General features: G+C 43.4%; 2 protein-coding genes across 3 annotated transcripts in view; one reads left to right on the plus strand and one right to left on the minus strand.

Moving 5' to 3' along the window:
* The first annotated feature begins 1,272 nt into the window (after positions 1-1,272).
* On the plus strand, positions 1,273-5,570 carry LOC146580082 (thioredoxin-like). Its single transcript, XM_085266677.1, has 5 exons — positions 1,273-1,414; positions 2,728-2,832; positions 3,042-3,107; positions 4,885-4,950; positions 5,245-5,570. The coding sequence occupies exons 1-5, from the start codon at positions 1,391-1,393 to the stop codon at positions 5,305-5,307; spliced, it is 324 nt and encodes a 107-aa protein (XP_085122803.1). The 5' UTR covers positions 1,273-1,390; the 3' UTR covers positions 5,308-5,570.
* A 10-nt stretch (positions 5,571-5,580) lies between these two features.
* The window catches only part of svep1 (sushi, von Willebrand factor type A, EGF and pentraxin domain containing 1), a 108,843-nt gene continuing 91,268 nt past the window's right edge, over positions 5,581-23,155 (minus strand). The window contains exons 34-49 of one of the 2 annotated variants that reach the window (XM_085266673.1): positions 21,956-22,040; positions 21,667-21,858; positions 20,849-21,016; positions 19,673-20,345; positions 16,872-19,582; positions 15,843-16,077; positions 15,479-15,634; positions 14,939-15,002; positions 14,399-14,575; positions 14,127-14,303; positions 13,045-13,221; positions 11,727-11,897; positions 10,385-10,480; positions 9,181-9,276; positions 7,894-7,987; positions 5,581-5,869 (exon numbers count right to left, since the gene is read on the minus strand). In XM_085266673.1, coding sequence (XP_085122799.1) covers positions 5,839-5,869; positions 7,894-7,987; positions 9,181-9,276; positions 10,385-10,480; positions 11,727-11,897; positions 13,045-13,221; positions 14,127-14,303; positions 14,399-14,575; positions 14,939-15,002; positions 15,479-15,634; positions 15,843-16,077; positions 16,872-19,582; positions 19,673-20,345; positions 20,849-21,016; positions 21,667-21,858; positions 21,956-22,040 — 5,303 coding nt within the window. In that variant the 3' untranslated portion in view covers positions 5,581-5,838. The remainder of the gene's footprint in view (positions 5,870-7,893; positions 7,988-9,180; positions 9,277-10,384; positions 10,481-11,726; positions 11,898-13,044; positions 13,222-14,126; positions 14,304-14,398; positions 14,576-14,938; positions 15,003-15,478; positions 15,635-15,842; positions 16,078-16,871; positions 19,583-19,672; positions 20,346-20,848; positions 21,017-21,666; positions 21,859-21,955; positions 22,041-23,155) is intronic. The other variant, XM_085266676.1, reaches the window with a different exon arrangement.

Below are 23,155 nucleotides of genomic sequence, written 5' to 3' on the forward strand. Positions count from 1 at the left end.
CCTATATAGGCAACTGCCAAAACACTAATGAGTAATGGCACTCTGAAGAGAAGCAGTACTTTACAGTACCATACACCAGTCACAGAAATTATACAGATGTGATAAAACACATTAAATTAATACACAAAAAAACTGTTAGCACCACCAAATATTTTCTGAATATAGAGAAATTTTGATGCAAAATAAACCATGTTATTTGCCTCACATCCTGATATTATCATCATTACAGGTTAATGTATTTATTCAGACGGTTAGTGTGTGCGTGTCTCAAGTAAATGGTAAGTTATGAGAAGTCTCGCAAGAAGTTACTTTGTGGAGCTGAAAGCTCCTCACCTGTGAGGTCATCTGGAAAGAGTTTAATGGGAAATCACCGAGGAATGCAAATGTCTATATTTCCATACCAAAGTGCATAAGACTCACTGTTGCTACTTAACATTTGGTGCCTGGATTGAGGGGAAAAAATAGAAATGTAAATGTAGTTGTAAAGCCAACGTGCTTTTGCTCTGCCTTTCTGCACGCACATATATAAATAACACTCATAGGTCAGCTCGATACATCCAGGGAAAAAACCCCCCAACTCTATTGTTGTGACGTGGTGACGTAATGACGAAAGATCATGTACGGGGCGTTACCTCCCGGCAGTGAATTTGAGCTACGCATACTCACTCACTTACGGTAAAGCTGGAATTTGTCAAGTCATCCTGACTTTCTTTGGTCAACCTTCGTTATTACAGTGAAACCGCAAAATTCAAGTACTACAAATATTTAAACATATAACAGTTACCAAGCTCTATAAATAAATCTAATAATGCTTGTATAAATCACATATAATAAAAAAAATCCTATATTAAATTTAAAACTTTTTTTTAGAAGTAGCCTATCAATAATTGTCTAAATACAAACATACAAAACTGTAAACACGACGTTTTTGTTGTGTATACGGTCTGATTCATCTTTTAGAAAAAAGGAAGAAACAACATTTGTGACACATGTAAAGAAGATAAATGTCGAATGGCGGCTCTCTCACACCCTTTTAGGTAAAACCGTTCCTTTCAAAATAAACGTATTCATTGGGGGGAAAGCGGTTTGAATACTCGATACGACACAAAAACAAACTATATATTAAGATAAATTCTGTGACGAATTAAATGATATTTTAAGGCGTTTTACAGACACGGCAAAGCCAACGCTTTAGTCGCTCAAACCTTGACCGAAACCTTGATTGGCTCTTATTTTGTAAATCACTGTACAGTGACTTCCGTTTGACCGGCCTTTTGACGGCTAACTGTACGCGCCTGTCATTAAAAGCGCGGCGTGTCTGCTTAAAATAGGGCATTCGGAAACTTGGTAGCTAGTTGTGTTCTCTGAGGCTTGTTCATCGGACGTTAGTATGGTTCGCGAAGTGAAAAACCTGGTAAGTTTGTTTACGCTGCTTTCTGCACTTTCTTTCCCTTTTTGAAATGCTGTTTTTACTGTCTTTTCACGCTCCGTGCTGTTTTTGCCGGAGCCGCGCGCATGTTTCCCTCTCGTGATTCATTCTCCATGTTAGCTGAGCCCATCTTGTGGAATTTTGTGGCGTTATCTTACAAAGTTAAGCATCGTTTTGGATTAAACCACTCTGTGTGTGTGACACATCTAGAGTAAGCGTGTATAGTTGCTTCTCTGATCGCTAGAATAACTGTAAATGGATGCAGCTAACCTTCACTATGAGTCTGCCGCACCCTTCCATCTTGTAGCGAGACGCGCACTCAGCGCTAGCAAAACTAGGGGAAAGTAAACTAAACTGTCGGCCACCTGAGTCGATTCTGACTTAAACCACGCTGCTCTAGCGTGAACTACGCCGCATTGATGGGTAGATAGTCCGGGGATAAGATGCTAAGGGCTGCTAGCACACGTAACAGCTCGGAGCTATCAAAGTGCTGGACAGCAGGCCACGCGTGTTCCCTGGGTGCTGCAGGATGGGTAGGTGTGGACGGCTGTTTGCTTTTCTCTCAGCCAGGACATTGCACTTTAGTGTTTATAGCCGCTGTTGGTGCCATGATTGCTTCGGAAGTGAACGGAGAGCGAGTTGTAAAGTATCAGGACAAGTGTTTTTATGGCTTCAAATCACGAATGCATCATGGGTTTTTATTTTTATTTATTTATTTATTTTTTTTATGGTGAAAACGCCATAAATAAACTCTGAAGCTTACAGAGAAATGTGAGGAAGCCTCGGAAAACAGCACTGCTATACTGGTTGATAAAGAGTTGGAAAGTGAAGCATGAGAGACGAGAATCCCCACTTTTTATTTAACACTCTACCTTTGTATTTTATACAGTCGTCAGGGTTTCATTTGCCGCGGCATAAAATATATTCAAGTGTATGGAATAACAGGAAATTCATTTCTGTAATGATCAGTCTTGCACGCAAAGGCACTAAACAAAAGGCCAAAAAAAACCTGATGTGTATCATTTGCTTCTGGTTTAAACCCTCAAGTAATGTGGTCATGTTTCAGCATACTGAAGTCTAAATTTACCAAACTGAAAGTGTTGTGCTGAAATCTGGATCCCGTGTGTTAAAACGGCATCAGGCAGTGTTCACGAGGGAAGCGGACAGCAACGCTTACACAAAACTGCATTTTTATTTATTTTTTAACATCTGAAATGTAGCTTTTTAGCTGTCGTAGTCCTTGACATTGTGACATGTTTAAAAGCATGTCTGGTTTTTGTTTCTTCTTTCTTCTCTAGGAAGAGTTCCAGAGCATCCTGAAGGAAGCTGGAGACAAGCTGGTGGTGGTGGACTTCACAGCCACATGGTGCGGCCCCTGCAAACAGATTGCCCCACTGTTTGCTGTAAGTGGTGTGAACACAAATGCAAACCCTTGGTTGCTTCTTAAACACTTGTATTTGTGCGAAGCAGGAAAATGTATTTCACTTGGAAGACTCCATGGCAATTAAGTGGAAACAGAAGACTTGGATTGTTAGAAATTTCTCTATTTAACCTGCACCAGTTACATTCTGTACATGCATTTTGGTCAACTCACTGATTTCCTGTATTGCAGCAAATGGCGGCTGATGACGATAACAAGAACGTGATTTTCCTGAAGGTGGACGTCGATGAGGCAGAGGTAAGCCTGAGTTGGACTCTTTGTTTTGTTTTGTTTTTTAAATAATAATTTAATGAACTTTTCCACTTTCACATCAAACCCAAGACATATTTGAGCCTATGCCAGGAATCTGTGGTGACATAATCTTAGTGGGAGAGTTATGAAGCACCTTGTTTGTACAGGTTTGTAGTTTTGACCTGGTGTGAGTCATTGTGAGCCATATACACAATCCCTTCACCAGGAACCACAGCTGGCTCATGTAACAACAAACCACGGTGCACAGGTTTTTGTAACCACAGCAACCTTTGCTTGATAATTGTTATAAACAGTAACTGCGCTGTTATGGAGGGATTGCAGCTTCTGGTAGGGTGGTGTATTGCAGCCACATGCGGTAACCCTCTGACACGCATGCTGACTCGAGGCCTGCGTTTACACATGCAGGGTGTTCCAGCCTCTGGCCAGACTCCATGTAGTGTCTGATCTGTGAAGCTGTAAACATGAGCCTTTGATGCCACGTCGGACCTGTTAAGCTGGAAAACATTATTTTATTTTTTTTGGCTAGTTTTAAATGAGGTCCCAGTTTTATTTTTCTACTCCTGGCTCTGTAATGTTAAAGCGGGTATCCAAAGCAAGCACCATTTACTTTCCAATGAAACCTTCTGTTTGCAAATCAGAAGAAAGCTGACTTGAACAGAGCTAAATTAGTTTGAGACAGTTGGGCGATCTGAGGCGCTACAACAAAGCTTAAAGAAAAAAAATCATGCTAAGCTAGTCTGGTTCTCCAAAAATATGGAGATGGAAATAACTGTCAATCTTCAATAAACTTCTCATTGTTAATTAATCTGACCTCTAAAATGTTTGGAAAGTCAGCAGATACACTGGAGCCCCTTTTCCATTAGTACCTACTCTGCACGGTTCACCACGGTTTTCACAAGGTCGCTTTTTTAGTACCTTCTCGCTCAGGGTTCCAAGCGATCCTAGCATGACGTCGTCACACTGCATGTCACCGATTGGCTGGTCAGTAGTATTGGCTGGTGAGTCATGAGAGCGTCTCATTCACGAAAATTAAAACCACTATTTTTGAAACCCGGCAACAAGGGAAATGGCTACAAAAATAACGCTGTGATCCCCGAGTCTGACGAAAAGCAACAGACCGAGCAGCAGGTATATTCTTGCTTCGATGGCTGCCTTTTTTGTAGCGTTCATGTCGCATATTAATTATGTCGTGGGATGCTCTGATGCGTTGCTATGATGATGACAACGCACTTTAGGTAGTGCCACGAACGCCAATTGATCAGAGTCGAATGGAAACGGGGCTTAGAAGTACTGATGACCTTTTTAAAACGGAAGTAATTGAAATGGATTCAATTTAAATTTCAGTGAAGCTGTAAATACTTTGGCTCTTGAGAAATGTTGTCACCTGCGTGTGACTTTGTTTTCATGTTGCCAGATCATTAACCAGCATAGGTTTCTAGGTCCGTAAAACGAGTCACTGCCTGCTGGAACAAATCCAAGCGTACTCGGGTGACCGTCCATCAATGGCTGCTTGTTTTTGTACAGACCGCAGTCATAAACAAACCTTGCCGTTTGTTGTAGTTTAAGTCTGTAAAAGTCAAATTCAGAGTAATTTTTTTTCCAGAGGTGAAACGGGCAAAGCAGAGGTCCGATGCAGGCAGGCTGAGTCTCGGGCACTCTGTAATGAATTTGTTTTCATGTTTTGGCCTGAACTGCCCACATGTGGGGAGACATTAATATTTATGACAGTCGGTTCATCTGATGTTTTGGCTTTGTCTTTCAGGATGTGAGCTCATCTTGTGGAATCAGCTGCATGCCCACCTTCCACTTTTACAAGAATAACCAGAAGGTAAGTCGGAGTGTTTTTAAGTGTTTCTTTTTGGCTAATTCACAGACCAGCTCAGAAAAACCGCTTTAATTTGTGCTGAAATCACTCTCTCCTCTTTGTTTTTGGAACTGTTAGTACAAACGCTTACATTTAAATCTGCTAAAAGCTAGTTGCTAAATCAGCTGGCTGGAGATTGTTTAATATTACTTGATGGTCTTCCTCTTTTTGCCAATGAATTCTAAGATTGCTCAGTAAATGGAAAAATGTGAATGTTTAATGATTTTTTATTTATTTTTTTTAACCCTCTTCTTTCAGGTACACGAGTTCTCTGGTGCCAACGTAAACACGCTAAAGGAAAAAGTAGTAGAGCTGAGATAAGAAGTCCAGTTGACACACCCATGTTGTAAAAGGAGGAGGAAAAATGCCTCACAGTAGAAGCTGTTACCCTCTGTACATTCCTCATATCTATGAAGTCTATCCCAAACAGGCAATAAAATATCCACATATCCCATAATAGTTTAGTGTGTCTGTGTTAACAACAGGATGAAATATGAAGCCGATCACTTAATTTAATTCTACTTAAACTCCTTTGTATGTCAATGTGCTCGACAAGGTGGTTTTAATAAATGAACTGCAATTAACTCAACAGGCTTTGATGGTATTTTATGCTTTAATAAAAATGTGAGAATAGTTTACACATATACAATGGACCATCACAGCAATAGTTTGTACACATCGTACAAGTATATAGCAGCATATGTTTAATACTGTTGAGTCTCTATATGAAAAAATACAGCTTTATCTTACAAAATCGTTCTTGCTTTGCGGAGAGATGAGTGAATCGTTTACGAGTGTTGGTTGACTATACAAGGATTCCCTTCATAACGTGATTCACACAGAGCCGAAACTTTAGAAATGATAAGGTCCTGGCTTCCTCTTCCTGCAAAAGGAAGAAACTGTCATTAGCTGTGGAAACGCATCGTAACTCTGTGAACAAAGGTCTGGATGCACTCAGTGGGGATAAATTAATTATATGAATTTTTAATGGGAGCATTATGCTTTGGGCTCGCAGTAAATCTTTGTGTTGCACTACACCCATCCATTCATATAACAGTTTATTGGCACCAACCAACAGATACAACTGGCCACATACAGCCCACTTTGATCTTAAGTGGGCCTTACCAGTGAAATTTTCCCATCAGTGAAAATAAGTTTAACTACACATTTTATCCCTGAGATATCCCAACATATATTAAAGTGCAGTTTCCACAGGATACAATAATGCTGCTGTATTAACTGAGAGCATGGCAGCATGGCTGGGCTTAAATCGGAAGAAATTAATGTAAAAAGTATGGAGCTCGTTGATTGGACACAAAGTTTGTGGGAAAACAGGAACTTTTCTGTCATTTATCTGTTACCTCACTGCTTTTGTACAGTATCAGTGGCCATCGATGATCTATCAGCAGGAAAAACTGAAACTTACGGCCAGAAATCCATACTATGAAGCAGTGCAGGTTTACCCTCATGGATTAGAACAACATCCACATTTCCACACTTCTAGCTCTTTCTTTGTGCTTTCTGTTTAGCATGTGACTAAACGACTGCTTAACTCTGACTGTAAATGAGTCACTGGAGCTCTGGTGGACTTCCAGGAGGTTACAGCAGACTATCCATGGCTGATATTCTGGGGAATCTAATTCAGAAGTCAGTGAATCATAGGAAAAACTAAGCTATCCCGTTGCGCACAAATCAAATGTAACTTTTGCAAGTTTAAGGACACTTTTTTGTTTCTAAAAAGGAGATCGGCTTGTAATATTCTGCCAGCAGTAGCAGTCACTCAGCTGTTAAGAGCTGACTGGCTCCTGTTAGTGGATGATTTGTGAGAAGCCTCAAGACTTCTCCTATTTGGTCACCTGTTGGTTTCACTTTCTGATCAACCACAGTTTGAAAGGTTTGAACACACATCCTCCAACTTGAAAGATTTCAAATACCAAGTACATGTTGAAATGTAACCAAGTGGGTTTAAGTTGCCAAAGATGTCATTTTACATGCAAGTAGCTTTTTCACTTGTCTTATGATCAGACATGCAAAGTTATGAACTAAATAACTGAGGTTGTCTGAAGTTCCTGGGTCCAACCGGCCTGCTGTAAAAAAGGATGTTTTATTCTCGCCCCTCAGAGGATGAATAACAATATCTTAGTGGTCCTCAGACTTTTGCTCTAGCACCACCGTCAGGCTGAAATCAGGTCAGTTCTACTGCTTGATGGCGACAAAGCCATTCCTATCATCTGTGCAGAGCTTCTAGCACGACTGTAAACCTTTAGCACAGGAAACACACTTATTAGAGTGCAAAATGAGCATGGTGCTGGAAATATTCCTCAGAAATTTTGGTCCATATTGACATGAGAGCATCACACAGTTGCTGAAGATTTGTCAGCTGCTCATCCATTCACTGGACTGGAGACGGTAAAGGTGATTTGACTACAGTGAACTCGTTGTTTTCAAGAAAGCAGTTTGAGATGATCTGAGCTTTGTGATGTGGTGCGTTATCCTGCTGCAAACATCCATCAGAGGATGGGTACACTGTGGTCATACACAGGTGGACATGGTCAGCAACAATACTCAGCCAGGCTGTGTTTAAAGCAGCTGGTACTCAGCGGCTCAAAGTGTGCCAAGAAAATAGCCTGAAGTGCTGCTGTAGCCCGTCTGCTTCAACCTTCGACGTGCTGTGCTATCAGAGATGCTCCTCTGTGTACTTTGGTTGTAATGAGTGGTTATTTGAACGACTGTTGCTTCCTATCACCTCAAAGCAGTCTGGACTTTGTACCCAGACATCAACAAGGCATTTTCACTCAGAGAACTGCTGCTCACCGGATATTTTCTCTTTTTTTGGTCTTTTATCCTGTCTGGAAGTTTGATAATGTCTAATATGTCACGAGTGTGTGGGTGTGTGTGTCTAACCACCTGGAGCAGTTGTGTCCGATCCAACCTGAAGGGCAGCTACACCTGTTCGGCCTGATGCATCTGCCTCCGTTCTGGCAAGGTGACGTACACACAGCTGTGGTCACGCAGAAAGACAAGAGACAGAAATCGTCAGTCTGATGAGGAAACCCAACAGATAATTGTTGGAGGAAATGTATCTTTTATAACCATGAAGTCAGCTCGCACTATAAACATTAACACTGCTGTGACAGCTCACTCTGAGCAATAAAGAAATAAAATTGAAAGATAAAGATGTTTGTCTAACAGTGCATGTGCAGGACTCGTTTCAGTGTTCAAGCTTGTGTTACTCAGGAACATTGTACATGTATGTATGATGTACGTAACACAGTCACAATAAAGTAATGTGATATTTATTATATAGCATTATTGTCACTTTGACCTTCAGATCAATCAGTTGACGTTGAAGGAAAGGTCAGAGGTCAAATGGGGTATAATATGTTTAAATCTTTACAAGCCACTTTATATATGTTGGCAATACAACAAGTTCCTAAGTTTTGAGGCTTTTTGTGATTTTTTGGCCAATAAATCAATAAGTTGATGTTGAAGAGCTCGATGGATGTCAGCCCGATTTTAATGGATTACTAACATGACCCCACTCTACACCACTACGTTTTATCAGAATTCACTCAAACTTTTTGAGCTACCGCGTTTACACACAGACTCACTCACGCAAGCACTACGAAAACCACAACTTCCTTGGTGGAGGTCATAAACTGACGTATATCCAACTGTAGGACGTTTGTTATAAAGCCTTCGTAATCATGGCAATGCTTCTTTAGTTTCCTTGTACGGCTCTTGCTAAATTTTGGTGTCTGATGGTGTTCCCTTCATTCTGAGTTGCTACGACTGCAGATATGCACGTTAAGGACGACCGTATATATGACACTAAACTGAGCTAGCACGTGACAATAAATGTCACCCTGGAGGTTTTCCAGTGAGATTATAGGAGAATGGCCTATAAGTGTGCAAAGCAGTAACAAAACAAACACACAGCCCATAATTATGCTAGTTTGTTACCAGGTATAAAATTTTCCACCACAAATACTTACAGCAGACAGATCACCAAATTAATAATAGCTTATATATAAGCAGGTTACTTATTAACAATAAATAGACAACTACAGGAGGCAGAAATCCTCTGGGCTAAGTGTTGCTAGGATGATGATGATCCTGCTGTAATGGGAACCCTGCTGAGATTTACTTGCGTACATCGTAAGCACTGAACGCTTCACTGACACATGAACTCACCGGTGTGGCAGCGCGTGCCCGACCACCCGGTGGGACACTCGCACTGGTAAGGGGCCACGCAGCGCCCTCCATTCAGGCACGGCAGGATGCAGATAGCTATTATGAAAAGGAGAGGAGAGCGTTAGGAGGCAGGTATTTAAGATCACCATGAACCTATCTCTTTGAAACCATCTCAAACATGCGGTCAGCGTGGAGCTTCAGCGTGTTGACATCATATATATAAAGTGGACAAAAAACTAGATGAAGAGGTCAAAAACTGCAGCATCACTTATACTACAAGAAATGAACTTAATGTTCTGGCTTGCATACTTTATCTAGCCCTGTAAGAGTTTAGCATGTTAGCATGGTAGCATTTGCTAACTAGCACTAACACAGTGGAGCTGAGGCTGATGGTCGGTCAGGTAGTTTTCCAGGTATCTGTTCTTAAATAATAAAATCAAAATGTCTTGATGATGTTGCTAGATGAAAGGTTAAGGGTGCTCCAAAGCTCCTCTTGCCCAACAGCTGGGTTGGGCTAAACACTGATGGTATGCAGATAGGATTTCCAAATGACTTGAAACTGATCATCAGGAGAAAATTAATGTCAGAAAAAACCTTCATGGCAATCCATCAAATAACAGCTTAGCCATTAAAGCCATTTCATCTTTATTAATCAGTATGTTTAAAAGCCTTCTGATTAATTCCAGTGTGACTGTTTCACAACGATTGTTTTGGTTTTTGGTGACTCATTGCTCTTATAAATATATATATATATATATATAACTTGTAGTTTAGGTGAACATGCGACAAATACCATTCTCTCTGTTTTTCAATCTTTTCCACCGTGGGACATTTTGAAAATCAGTCCACAGCCAGATTATGTTATGTAGCAAGGTTAGGTTTGGGTGATTTTTACAGGAAGTTGGCCGACAGCTGTGAGCTGCATGCAAGAATTTCTTGTGTAAGACTGTCATACATGTTTTTTCTTGCACCACAATTTCTGTCTTATGTCTTCTGATTAAGTACTGGTATCACATAAAATGAGAGAAACATCTGGACTGTCTTGTTAAACCAGAGAGAATTCATTTTTCAGCTACAAACAGACACTTCTCTGTGCTCCAGTGTCTGCAAAAAGTTAGCCTTTGTTTGACCATAAAACACTGAGGATCACGATCAGGGCGTGAAAAGGGAGAATTAAACATGTTTACGATTATTAAATACTTACGCTCCTCACAGAGGCGACCCATCCAACCCTCGGGGCAGGAGCAAGTGTTGGGCCGCTGACACACACCTCCGTTCTGACACTGTAGCCAGCACACCGCTTAGGGAGAGGACACACAGACACACGGACAAAGATATCAAATTAAGGTCAGAGAAATGGTTCCTGTAACACAGAGTTACTATTCTGTGAGCATATCTCACAAAGCCAGACGTGCAGCTATACAGTGAAGAAGACACTCAACAAAAATGGCCATTTAACCTCACGCACACAAACAAATGAAGTGCAAACACATCAGGACAGCAACAGTGTGTGCAGGGAGGCAGGAAAGAGCACAAACTCAGCAGCTGTTCAGGGAAGCTAAGCCTGGATCCAGCCTTTGTTTTCATATTTTATATGCAAAACATCTGAACGGTCATTTGAGTTTCACACAGGGATTCAGGGTGGAGCTCAATCAGTTTGACTGTCTGCTTTAGTATCTGTACTTGATCAACAGGAACCTGATTTCAGGCTGATATGATTGTTTTCATGTTTTTTCTTTCAAATGTGACCTTTTTTTTATTGATTTTAATAACCCTTTTCTTTATTTTATGTACAGCACTAAACAAATTTTTTTCAGAGTGACGTTTATTAAAGAGCGTAACATCGTAATTCAGTTGCAGACAGTGATGACAGATTGGTAACTATCGTGTGAATGTGATAGTGTGGTGAAGTATTTGTTTCTCATTCAAATGCAGCGCAGTCATAAAACTGCCTGCAGGTCATATCTTTGTTCTGCTTGTGCCGACTGAGAAAAGGAATTTCCCAATGTCTAAATTCCTGGATCCTGTTCAGCTGACACTCCCATCATACCACAACTGTGCGTGTGTGATTCATGTTTACTCAGAATAAAACTGTAAACTGAACTGTTTCTTAAACTCCTGAAGATGTTACGCCAAAGCTTAATCTACAGATGTTCTACATGCCCGATTTCCCTTGAAATAATTTAATTATTTAAAGGAAACCCCGTCATACAAAGGTGTTTTTCTTGTTTAAGGGTGAGGTTTTTCTTCCTGGATCCAGGCTTCTGAAAGTATTTGCACATAAACTTCAGGGCGAGCTGTCAGAGCAGAGCCTTTGGTGAAGACAAAAAACACCCCCACAAACCTGCTTCTGCCGCTTCCATAGACTGTACCCATGCAACCAGAGTGCAAGCACATACGTGTTAATGACCTTCACAGATTAAAATCTCTGTTTCGTAAGCAGCAGTAGGTAAGGGAAGAATTCAAAAGCTGAGAAGCTGCATGGCAGTAAGAGTTACAGGATAAGTCAGCTGAAGCAGGGAGTCTCCGTTTCACGTTCGCTCTACCTCTGCATGTGGGAGGCGGCGTCCAGGTGCCGTTCTCCAGACACCTGCTCCTTCCAATGCCTTCCATGGTGTAACCGCCATAACACGAGTACACCGCCACGTCCCCGAACTGGAACACCGCCCCCCGCACCACCCCGTTGGCCACATGGAGTGGGGGGCCACAGGACACCCCTATGGAACGACCCACGAGTTATTCACTGCTACCCCCGTCTACAAACACTGCTGCTTTGCCTCTTTAACGACACGTTTGCACCAATCTGACTGTAAAGTGAACCCAGACTGTAAAATTTATTGCGCTGTAACATTTCTGTCCATCCCCATATGTGAGTACAAAGTGTGCACCGCAGAGAGAAATCTGTGCTTATTAAATTAAACCCAGTGTGTTTCCTGCACCCCCCCAGTAGCCCCGGAGACAGTGATTTTCATGCAACACATCCAAATGTGTCAAACAGTTCAGTGTTGGTTTGATTTGGTAAAAGCCCCTTACTGATAATCCCCCTGAGGACAAAAATGGACTCGGATAAACATGCACGTAGGAGACAAACCCCCCAAAACAGCATGCAAACACATACAACGAGCCACAGCAACATGAGCACTGCTGTGCTGCATATTCAGGACAACTGCACATGAGAATGATCAAAGGACAATCTGACAAAGGTTGCCATAGAAGCCGCAGAGGTGTCCGTAATTAGTTCAGCACACAGGAGCCGACGCAGTGTTTGAAGCAGCCTCATTTGTTTTGATAAAAGCTCAGTGAGACAACAGAGAGACAGCGCTTCACCTGAGACATGCAAGTGTAGAGAAGCACAACAAGACAAGGGGAGCATGCGGAGATGTGCAGTGTTAAAATCACAGTGTTTCGACAAGCGAGTATAGTGACATCATTTAATCGCTGCAGTACTTGTAGAAATGTGAGTAAATCACATGATCTCACTGAAAAAAACTAAACTTAGTAGCTTTACTATGATATAACAGAAAGGTTTACATTAATGGTACAAAGGAACTAAACCTGTGTAGTTCAGAGGTAACACACAGTGACAGTAACATGAAAATTACAAGCAGTAAACTTCCTCTTTAATGAAATAATTTACGAACTTAATCATTTAGTTTCCTGCTAACAAACGTGACATACTTCGCATATTTATTCACTTTGAAAAGAGTCGTTCAAATGAAATCACGTTTTTCTGCTTTGTCACATTTATTCAATGCCACCTCACAAGCACGTGATTCCTTACAGATTAAAAAGCTGCTACAACAACTGAGGAGACTTGAGTAAACAGAAGAGATTCATCTTCTCTTTAAAAATAACAATACCTACGTTCACACACAGAGCTGATGGGGCTCCAGGTCTGGTCTGACCTGCAGGTGATGGTGCCGCTGCCTTTCACCTGCTGACCTTTGGGGCAGGTAACGCGGACCGACTGTCCAACACGAAACTCCTGCTGGACTCTGTCCCCGCTGCTGTTCCAGCCCGGAGGAGCCGGGCAAGACTTGGCTGCGAGAGACAGAAATGATGGATATGCTTTTAAAATTTGTGATGCCAGCTGATGTAGTTCGTGTATCAGCAATACAACAGTATAAGTCCTTAGTCGTTTACAGTCACGGTGTAGCACAGAAATAACATGTACTAGTAAAGACTGCGACACTGTGACAGAAAGATAGATGCAGATTAAACTGAGGCATTTAAATCGTTCTACTACACAATACTAGCATAGCAATGTAACACTAGGGCCCACAAATGCTACAAAACTGTGTTGTGAATGCTACACTTCTTTACACCCCCCCCAATACATCAATAAAATCCACCACATCTACATATCTATATAACGTCACTGCACAAAAGTCTGGTTATTTTGAGACCATGGAGCAATCCTGTCACATCATCTGTTGCAGCTTAACAAACTGACAAAATGCAGCACTGGCATTATGTCATGTGTATTGCACAATAATCTGTACGTACACCAGCCATCTATGAGTGGTCAGTGGCTGCTGCACTTCTCTTTTCCACATTTGTAAACGAAATCAAAAGCTCAAGTCACTGTCATCTAATTTCTTCTATTTTTCACTATTACTATTTTCATACACCATGTTTTGTTTGTTTTCTTTTTTTGTGCCAACAGAGATAATGAATAAGTCTGAGAGACATGTATGTGGAAGTGTCAGTCATGACATAAGACTTCAAAATCAGCACATTCCAACAAACTGCAGCCAGATTACGAGGAGCTGAATGGGTGACTTCTTGTCACAGGCTGTATTGTGAAACAGATGAAGAAACTCAGTGATGTTGCAAAGAATTCTGAAAGGCCTCTGTGTTAGAAAGCGAATGATACCACAGGCTGCCACGTGGCAGGAAGTCAGAAAGCAAGCCAGTAAAGGTTCTTTCGAAAAACGTGTCCTCACGTTGGCAGGCGGGGAAAGCGGAGCTCCAGGCGTTGCCCCCTATGCACACCACCAGAGGATCTCCCACCAGGTTGTAGCCGTTGTCACACTGGAACTTCAGAGCATGCCCAGTGTTCAGGCTGAGTTCCTGCACTTTACCGTGCAGCATCTGTTTGGGGCTGATGCAGCCTCTGACCACTGACAAGACAGAAAGACCACAGGGATGTGATGTCAGACGTGTTTGATGCACAGACGTCCTTTCACTTCTTTTGCTCACTGTCTGCCCTCCATACCTTCACACGTAGGCACCGGCAGGCTCCACGTGCCATTGTCCAGACAGGTGAGCGTCTCTGGGCCGACCAGCTGCAGCCCAGGATCACACACATAGGTGACATTGTCCGGGCTGGGCTCACCCGCCGGTTGTGCATTTTGTACTGTGGGAGGAGCCCCACATGATTGCAATGAGGACGCTGTGAAGAAAAGGGTCAAAGGTGCGGTAGTGTTAAAGTACAGTATATGTATCTGCTGTAGCACATTGCAAAACATGAACTCTTTACCCCTTGAAAACCTGCTAAGTGTAAACCTTGAAACTCTTATATGAACTGAGTGGTTTCTGGCCTGCTGTCAAAACAACATCACTGCATGTCCATCAGAAGCTAGTGAGGGCTATGCTTGGATATCTGTTTGTGTGGGATATCTTTGTGTCATTAAACTTTATGGATGTTCCAAAGTTTAGTAGAGGGAAAAAAGATCACTGATTGAACATTAAGATTAAATATCCGATATTATCACAAGCATGGTGCCTCCTTGTCTGCCTCTGTGCACAAACCCACCAACACACACTGGCTGCGTGCCGCTCCACGTTCGGTCTCCCTGGCAGATGTGGATGGAGTCTCCCTGTGACAAAAAGGGGAGAAGGATATTTGATGGTGTACACACAGAAATGCGTACATCCATAATATTGACTTTTTCCACTGTAGAATGAAGTAATGTTATTGTGTGAGCGTTATCAAGCCAGTCAGCGGCTTCTACTCTTCGTGTGCATTAAAAAAGGCCGTCATTGTATCGAGTGTCCAAACTGGGCAGTGCAGAGTATCAGTTTATAAAGAAGACAGTGACTCAGCTCTTTCTATTGGCTCAGTTACTGTGCACACCTATTGATTGCTGAAGAGAAGTCACATGACTTTCTGTAATCTCATTGTTAGCCATTAGTGCAGTGGGTGCATGCTGTTTAAAGGCAGAGTGTGGGAAAGCAAGAGGAACACAGGAGCTGAGTGGTCATTTGTTATGTAGTTTAGGACCAACTACATTTGTTTTTCCACATAAAGAGATGCCAGACGAAAAAAAGCAAAACTTGACTGGATGAGTTTTACCTTCATGTCAAAGCCAGGCAGACAGGAGTACATGACAAAGTCTCCATAGTTGTAGCTGTCCCCCTCTACGATACCGTGAAGAAGAGGAGCAGGCTTCTCACACATCACCATCTCACAGGAAACCGATGAGATACTTGGAGACCAGCTTCCACCGACCTTATCACACAGTTTAAAAGCAGAACAGGAAACCGCTGCGTTATCAACGTTACACGCATTCATTCTCACTTCTGTAAACCTTTGGTCATTTCACTTTATGTTCCTGGCATTCATATAATGGATTTCTGTGGTTAATTATAACTTAACAGGGAAGTCAAATTCACATTAAGAAGCTGAAAGGCAAATCTTTAACCAACATCTTTCTTACCTGACACTCTGCTAGCGCTGACCCCTGCAGGTAGAAGCCAGTAGGGCATGAGAGGGTGACGGTGCCCCCGACAGGCGTGAGCTCCTTCCCGGTGATTACCAGATGGGGGATGGAGAAGTTGGTGGGTAGCAGGCAGGGGGTGGGGCGGCACCGGACGTTGTGTTTTGACCAGGTGGCGTCGCTCTGGCAGGACAGGGAAGCTGTCTGCGTGGCTAATTCGTATCCATCATCACACCTGCAGACGCACATGATGATACACAGAGTACACTCTTTCTGTCTTGGATTTTAATCCATTCACAGAAATGGAAAGTAACACACATCCTGTTTACTGTGAGCATGAAGCCAGTTTCTCTAAGATTCAATGTAAAAATACAAATATTGGTGGCAGCCAGTGCTAAACCTTAGCCTCCTAGTAGATAGTGATTTCAAAATCCTACGTCGACTTGTTCTCCAGTTAACGTGTTCACACCACAGTGATGGTAGTACCCCATCAGCCTTTCAGGGCTGAGGCATAAAATGTTGAGAGAATTGATACGTAAGAGCATTACAGCTAAAAATCCACATATTTCTGTGATGGCAACTTTTTCGTGACTCACATCAAAACAAAACAATGAAGAAAACTGAGAAAAGTTTTGATGCTCTCCTGAGTGAACATGCATGTTTGTCACTAAATTTTAAGAGCAACTTATCAGAAAAACATACTGGTTCAATGCAACTACAACATCATCTTAGTGCATGATAATAAAACATGAATTTAATGATGATTTTAATGATTAGAAATGCATCTTTTAAGTGCACTTCAGTTATAAATGTGTTCTTTGATGAATCAGATGCAGAGTGCAGTGCTGGATGCTCTGTTACTCACTATTTGTGTATGAAAATGTGTTTTTCAGATCGAGGAGATAAATGGTTAGTCTAGTTTCACCTGATCCAGGATAAGCACTGTTCCATACACAGTATTTACATTAAACACTATGTGAGCCAGCCAACTCATTTAAGACAAGCCACTCCAATAATGACAGTATTCACCTATATGTGATCTGGTTGGGGAAGCTGAAGATATCTCCCACGACCCGAGCGTTGGCGACCTCTGGCGGTTTTCCACAGCTCACAGGCTCGCATCGTATCCTGGGTTCCCCCCATCTGCCGTCTCTTCCACAGTTGAGGTAAGCATACCCCTTTAGCTGGTAGCCAGGCCGACACCTGTATATAGCCGTATCTGGGAAGCTGGCACTGCCACCCTGCAAGACAGCATTAGGAACTGTAGGCGGGGCGGCGGTGCACCTTCCCCGGCTACACACAGGCACCCCAGGGCTCCACACTCCTCCTTTTTCGCACACAGCTTGAGAGGGACCCAGCAGCTTGTAGCCGTCGTCACACTGGAAGTGCACTCGGTCTCCGCAGGCTCGATCGTGGCCGAGAACCACTCCGAACTTAACCACAGGAAGGGTGCAAATGCAGGGCTGGCACTGAGGCACAGGGCCCACCCAGAGGCCCTGAGCGGAGCACCGCAGGATGGGATCGCCAACGACCTCGTAGCCATCGAAGCACACGTACTCCACAATGTCGTCGTAGTTGAAGCTGGAGCCGTTCACGTAGCCGTGACTGATGTCCTCAGGAGGATCGCAACTAATGATGTCACAACGGGGTGCCGGTTTGTCCCAAAGTCCATCTGACTGACAGACACGTGTAGAATCTCCGTTAAGCGTGTATCCTTCATCACATTCATACTTTATCTTGCTGCTGTAGCCAAACTCTGACCCCAACATGCGACCATTCAGTATTGGGGAGGGCTTCTCGCAGCGGGCTGGTACACAGGCAGCAGCCTTGTGGCTCCAGGTACCGTCAGCCTGGCAGATGCTTGGAGACCTTCCATTTAAGATGAACCCAGGCTGACAGCTCAGTTCTATTTTGTTATTATAGGTGAACTCTGTGCCTTTAAATGTAATATCACCGGGGATTTTAGGAGGACCACAGGACACGGGCTCACACTGTGGCTTCAGCCCGGTCCACTTTCCATCTGCCTGGCAGGCAATAGTACTGCTGCCCTTCAGGACAAACCCAGGATTACACTGAAAGTGTAATACCTCAGGATGAACAAAATCACCTCCCTGTGTTGTGCCATTATCCACAGCCCCTGGATCACCACAGGAAACAGGTTGACAAACTGGGGCATCAGTGGTCCACACTCGACCTGACACACACTGCCTCACAGACTCCCCCTTCAGCTCATATCCTTCATCACACGTATATGTGAGCGTAGTCCCGAGGGAGCCATGAGTCACATTCATCCAGCCGTGATCTGGACTAGGCGGTATTTGGCACTCCGCTGGCACACACGATGGGGCTGTCCCACTCCAGCCCCCGTCCTCCTGGCACACCAGCCTGACCTGGCTTGTGAGGTCATAGCCATGGTGGCAACGGTACTCAATCAGTGTCCCATGAAGAAAGTTCAAGTCCAGTCTTCCAGTGTCTTTAGAAGTAAATCTCCCTCCCAGCTCTGTCACTCTAACATACTCCCCAAAGTCAATGTGAGGAGGCAGCCCGCAGTCCGAGGGCACGCAGACAGGAACAGAGCTCGACCAGCCGAACTCCTCACAGGTTAGATGGTCCTGACCCACGAGTTGGAAGCCAGGAAAACAGCTGTAGAAAATAGTCACACCATAACTGTGGTCCTGGCCTTCCACAAAGCCGTTTTCAACTGGCTGAGGTGGTGTGCAGGATATCTGCACACAAGCTGGTGTCTCGATGTCCCACTCCCCACTGGCCAGGCACCTAACAGTCTTTGTGCCTTGGAGGCGGTAACCACGGTTGCAGGAGTAGGTCGCACTGTGATCAAACTGAAGTTTTGTGTAGACAACTTTTCCATTGGTTATCTGTTTAGGAACTGAGCATTCAATTGGGCGGCAAGAAGGCACCCCACCAATCCAGAGTCCCTTCTCTCCACAGAGGATGGTGGAGTTACCTACTAAGTTATATCCAGTCTTACAACTATACAGTGCTTTGCTGAGGTACATCAGTCCCTGGACATCAACAATACCATCTGAAATCTCTACAGGCTGAGGACATTCAACCGGGATGCATTCTGGGTAAGGACTGCTCCACTGCCCGTTGGCTAGACAGGACACAGAGCCTTCTTTTCTTAAAGTAAAGCCATCTATGCACTCGTACGTCACCACAGAGCTGAATGGGAACAGGTGAGAAGACCTGGAAGGGCCACCAAACGGCACCGCAGGCGGCGGACCACAAAACACCTGCTTACACACCGGAAAGGTGTCATTCCACTCCTGTGACGGAGTGCAGCGGAGGAACCGAGCCCCCTCGAGGATGTAGCCATCCTCACAGGATAACTCCACTGTTCCTGATTCAGAGTCCAGGCCTCTTAGAACCAGGTGGTTCTCCTCCAGTGGTGGCTCTGGACACTGGACGGGCGAGCAACGCGGAGGCCTCGTCTTATCCCACCTTCCAAACTTCAAACAGGTCCAGGTAGCATCCCCGACCAGCTCGTAACCCTCATCGCAGACATACACCACTTTACGGCCCACCTGGAAGTCAGAGCCTTTGTAGTGCCCATGGACGATGTTAGGAGGAGGGTCACAGGTTAGAAGGACACAGGTTGGGGGGTCTTGGTTGGACCACTGACGGTTGGCTTGGCAAACTCGCTCCGGTCGTCCAATCAGTCTGTAGCCTGCGTTACAGGCGTACGTCACCTTGCTGTTGTAAGTGAGCCGACCTTTGACCTACAGTGGAACAAAAATGGGACATATCATGTGCTTTGTTTTTATGTTTATAAGAGGACTCTTTAAGTGCATTCAGTTTTCATGGCTAACCTGGGGGTATCCGTTCTTGAGGGATGGGGGTTGCGAGCAGGACACAGGTACACAGGTAGGCAGAGCTCCTCCCCACTCTCCATTTCCCTTGCAGGTCCTTCTCTTCTCCCCTCGAATCAAGAAGCCTTTGAAGCAGCTGTATGCCACCACGGCTCCAAAACTGTAATTTGTCCCAATCACATAGCCCTGATCAATGCTCTCAGGCTTGGAGCACCTCACCGGCACACAGCCAATATCATAGGGCGAGGGCTCCCACTCTCCTCCCATCAGGCATCTGAGTGTGGCTGTAGTGTTGAGCATGAAGCCCTCTTCACATTTATAACTCACTTCGGTGTTGCTGGCGTATTTTGGTTTGTTGACCGAATCTAAAATCGCATGTGGTAGTTCAGGTGGGCGGAGGCAGAAGTTTGCAATGCAGCGAGGCGCCTCCATGCCATCGGGTGGCACCCACACGCCCTGAGCATTACAAACCATCTTGGAGTTGTTGCCGGCTGTGTATCCGTCAGTGCAGTAGTAGTTAGCGGTGTCTCCGAAAAGCTTGTGAGTCTCATAGGGTTCAGCGTGGTCGATGGCAGGCGGGGGGCCGCAGGAGCGGGGGACGCACTGAGCCGTGCTTTCACTCCATTGGCCAGTTGATAGACATTCTCTGGTCTCTGGGCCAATCAGAGTGTATCTGCACAGGAAGGAGAGCAAAAGCAATGAGCAAAAAAACCCCAAATCATCATAATTTAGAAAAAGCATGCAAAGGTATGTCAAAGAAACTGCAAAATGCTTGGTTTGGTTTGTCTATCCTTAACCGGATTGCTCCAATGGATCAAATCTGGATCAGGGAATCTTTTTTGCAGTATTTTGAATCATATCATCAGAAATATATATCGAATAGAAATAAAAAAAAAAAAGAGACGTCATCTTATTGTTCTCAAGGAAATTTCAGTTTCTCTGGATCCTGTTTATGCATGCTGTGGCGGCGCTTGTCAGCCTCGATGGACTGCTCAGTTCTCATCCTTATGCACAGTTGATGTTACATTTTCATTAAATGCATGAATTCTTTGTTTTAGCTGTGCTTAAAAGCCACCATGCCACAGACAGTAAAGATCATGCAGAGGAATAAACAGGTGTGAAGTATTTAACACATTTTAAAAACAAATTGACTGAGTAGATTTCAACCACATTTACCCTTCTTTGCAGACATAGTGCACCTTGTTTCCCAGCTCAAAGTTCTCTCCCACAGTCACAGCGTTTTCCAGTAGCGGGGGCTCGCTGCACAGGACTCTCACACAGCGGGGGAAAGGCCTGCTCCACTCCCCTGTCGCCTCACAAATTACTTCCATGGAGCCCTGTGGTCTTTGTATTGACATACAACTCAGTTTAGACTCCTCTCTACATCATTTACAGTCACCTGGTATACACACCCAATTCCGAAAAAATGTAACTAAAGGCAGAATGCACAATAGATAATCTCATAAATCTCATTTTGCAATTATTTAGATTAATCAACCACAGGCCAGTAACATGACTGGGAATTATGAGCATCTTAGAGAGGCAGAGTTTCTCAGAAATGGTCAAGAAATCACTGACTGTGCAGCTTACTGTGCCATCAACAAACGCAAGTTTAAAGCAAAGAAGCAGCCACACGTAAACTGAAAGTGAAAACTGTTCAGTCATCAGAAGAATGAAAATTTAAAATGATTTTGGAAAACATGGACGCTGTGTTATCCGGACTAAAGAGTGGAGGAACATTCCAGCTTATTACCAGCACTCAGTTTAAAAGCCTGCATCTCAGATGCTACTGGAGTCTATTAATACCTTATGTTGCACATCTAGGAAGGAAGCATCAATGCTGAAAGTATTCTTTTTTAGTTTTTATTTACATTTTAAACAGCATCCCTGTTTAGGAATTGGGGTTGTACAACAAATTAAAGCTATATAAAGTATAATAAAAGTTACATTTATTCAGTGAAATTCTAATAGTACTAATGGTAATTTATCCATACCTGTATCCCTCATTGCAGGTGTATGTGACAGTGGACAGGTACGTGTTGGTGTTTAGTGTGTAGTCTGCATTTTCCACAGTCGGTGGACCCCCGCAGGTCACTGGATGGCAGGTAGGTGGCGTCCCGGTCCACCTCAGACTAGAGAGACATTGGAACTCATAGGGGACCTGAGGCTGGAAGCCCGTCTTACAGCTTAGGTAGAGACAAAACAGAGTCGGACTCACATGTTAACAAAAATCTTTCACATGTCACATGACACCCGAGGTATTGGAGAGGGTGAAGATGATACCTGAAAGTCACCTTGCTTCCATAGGTGAAGTTGTTTCCCGTCATGATGGAGTTCTCTGGAACAGTTGGTGCTGGGCAGGAGAGGGCTGCAGCGTAACATTAACGAGATGATTAGTAACCGCTAACTTTTTAAACCCATCACACTCAATTACAACTTAAATAACTAAATGCAAGTGTAGCCCACTGATGTGAGGAGCAAATATATTTCTGCGCTGAGAATCAAGTTAACAGACGCCTGTGAATCCACCCACTTAAATTAATGTCAGTTGGGCATCTGGGGCTTATCGTGCCCCCATGATGCTCATACTTTTAACTGCTATAGATGAAATTGGGATCGGCTCAAAAAAGAGACGAACAGGACGGATGTGGAACTGAAAGGCAGACAGATACATTTCTCTTATTTCTGCGTGAAACTGAAGATTCACTTTTACAGTCCTAGAGTTGCTGTTATGTGAAAAACTTGGAGATGGTAAGTAAAGTAAAGAACCTCACTGATGGCAAGATAATGTCTAGTTTAATAACCGCACTCTGAAACAATACAATACAATACAATAATAATACAACAAAACAATACAATAATATTATATTAAGCCATGAGTGTGTTTTTAATTTTCAATAAATATTTATTCAACTTTTTTTTTTCTCCCACTTGTTGCACACAAATGTGGCTTTTGCACATCTAATCGTTTCACTTTCAGTCCGACACTCAGCAGCTACAGTAACATGAATCTGCAGACGCCGAATAATTCAGTTCCTCTTCCTCTGTGATGAAGAATGTGGCTTAGTGCCAAGATGCACGTGGTTACATAGTCAGACGTCTGAGCCTGCTGCACATCGGAGAACAAAAAGGACAGCTGCGTATGTAACTGCTCCTTTACAACACCGGCCATTAGACAAAGCATTTTTTGTGCTGTATATTTGCTTGTGTATGTGTGTATGCATACACAACATACATGTCTGCATGTTTTCCTGAAGTGTAATAGTCATTTGCATGATAATAGCCAACAGCAGTGGACCTTGAATGTGTTTTATTATCCGAGAGGAGCATGCTTTCATTAGAAGCCTCTTCTTTGAAGCCATTAAAGCTGTTCAATGGATGCAGTATTTTCACTGTGTAATATATAACTGAAAAAATGCGAGTAAATGCTGATTTATGTGTTTTGCTATGTGATATCATATTCTATAGTATGTAGTTATCTCA

This window comes from Mchenga conophoros, linkage group LG3 (genome assembly GCF_057382185.1).
Source record: "Mchenga conophoros isolate Kocher_MC1m ecotype Shallow Benthic linkage group LG3, M_conophoros_male_GT1.1, whole genome shotgun sequence".
NCBI lineage: Eukaryota > Metazoa > Chordata > Actinopteri > Cichliformes > Cichlidae > Mchenga > Mchenga conophoros.

Excerpts from the sequence above, each read along its gene's own strand:
- LOC146580082 (XM_085266677.1), top strand. The coding sequence starts at position 1,391 with ATGGTTCGCGAAGTGAAAAACCTG. Across the intron at positions 2,833-3,041 it reads AGATTGCCCCACTGTTTGCT|CAAATGGCGGCTGATGACGA; the intron begins GTAAGTGGTGTG and ends CCTGTATTGCAG. Across the intron at positions 3,108-4,884 it reads TGGACGTCGATGAGGCAGAG|GATGTGAGCTCATCTTGTGG; the intron begins GTAAGCCTGAGT and ends TTTGTCTTTCAG.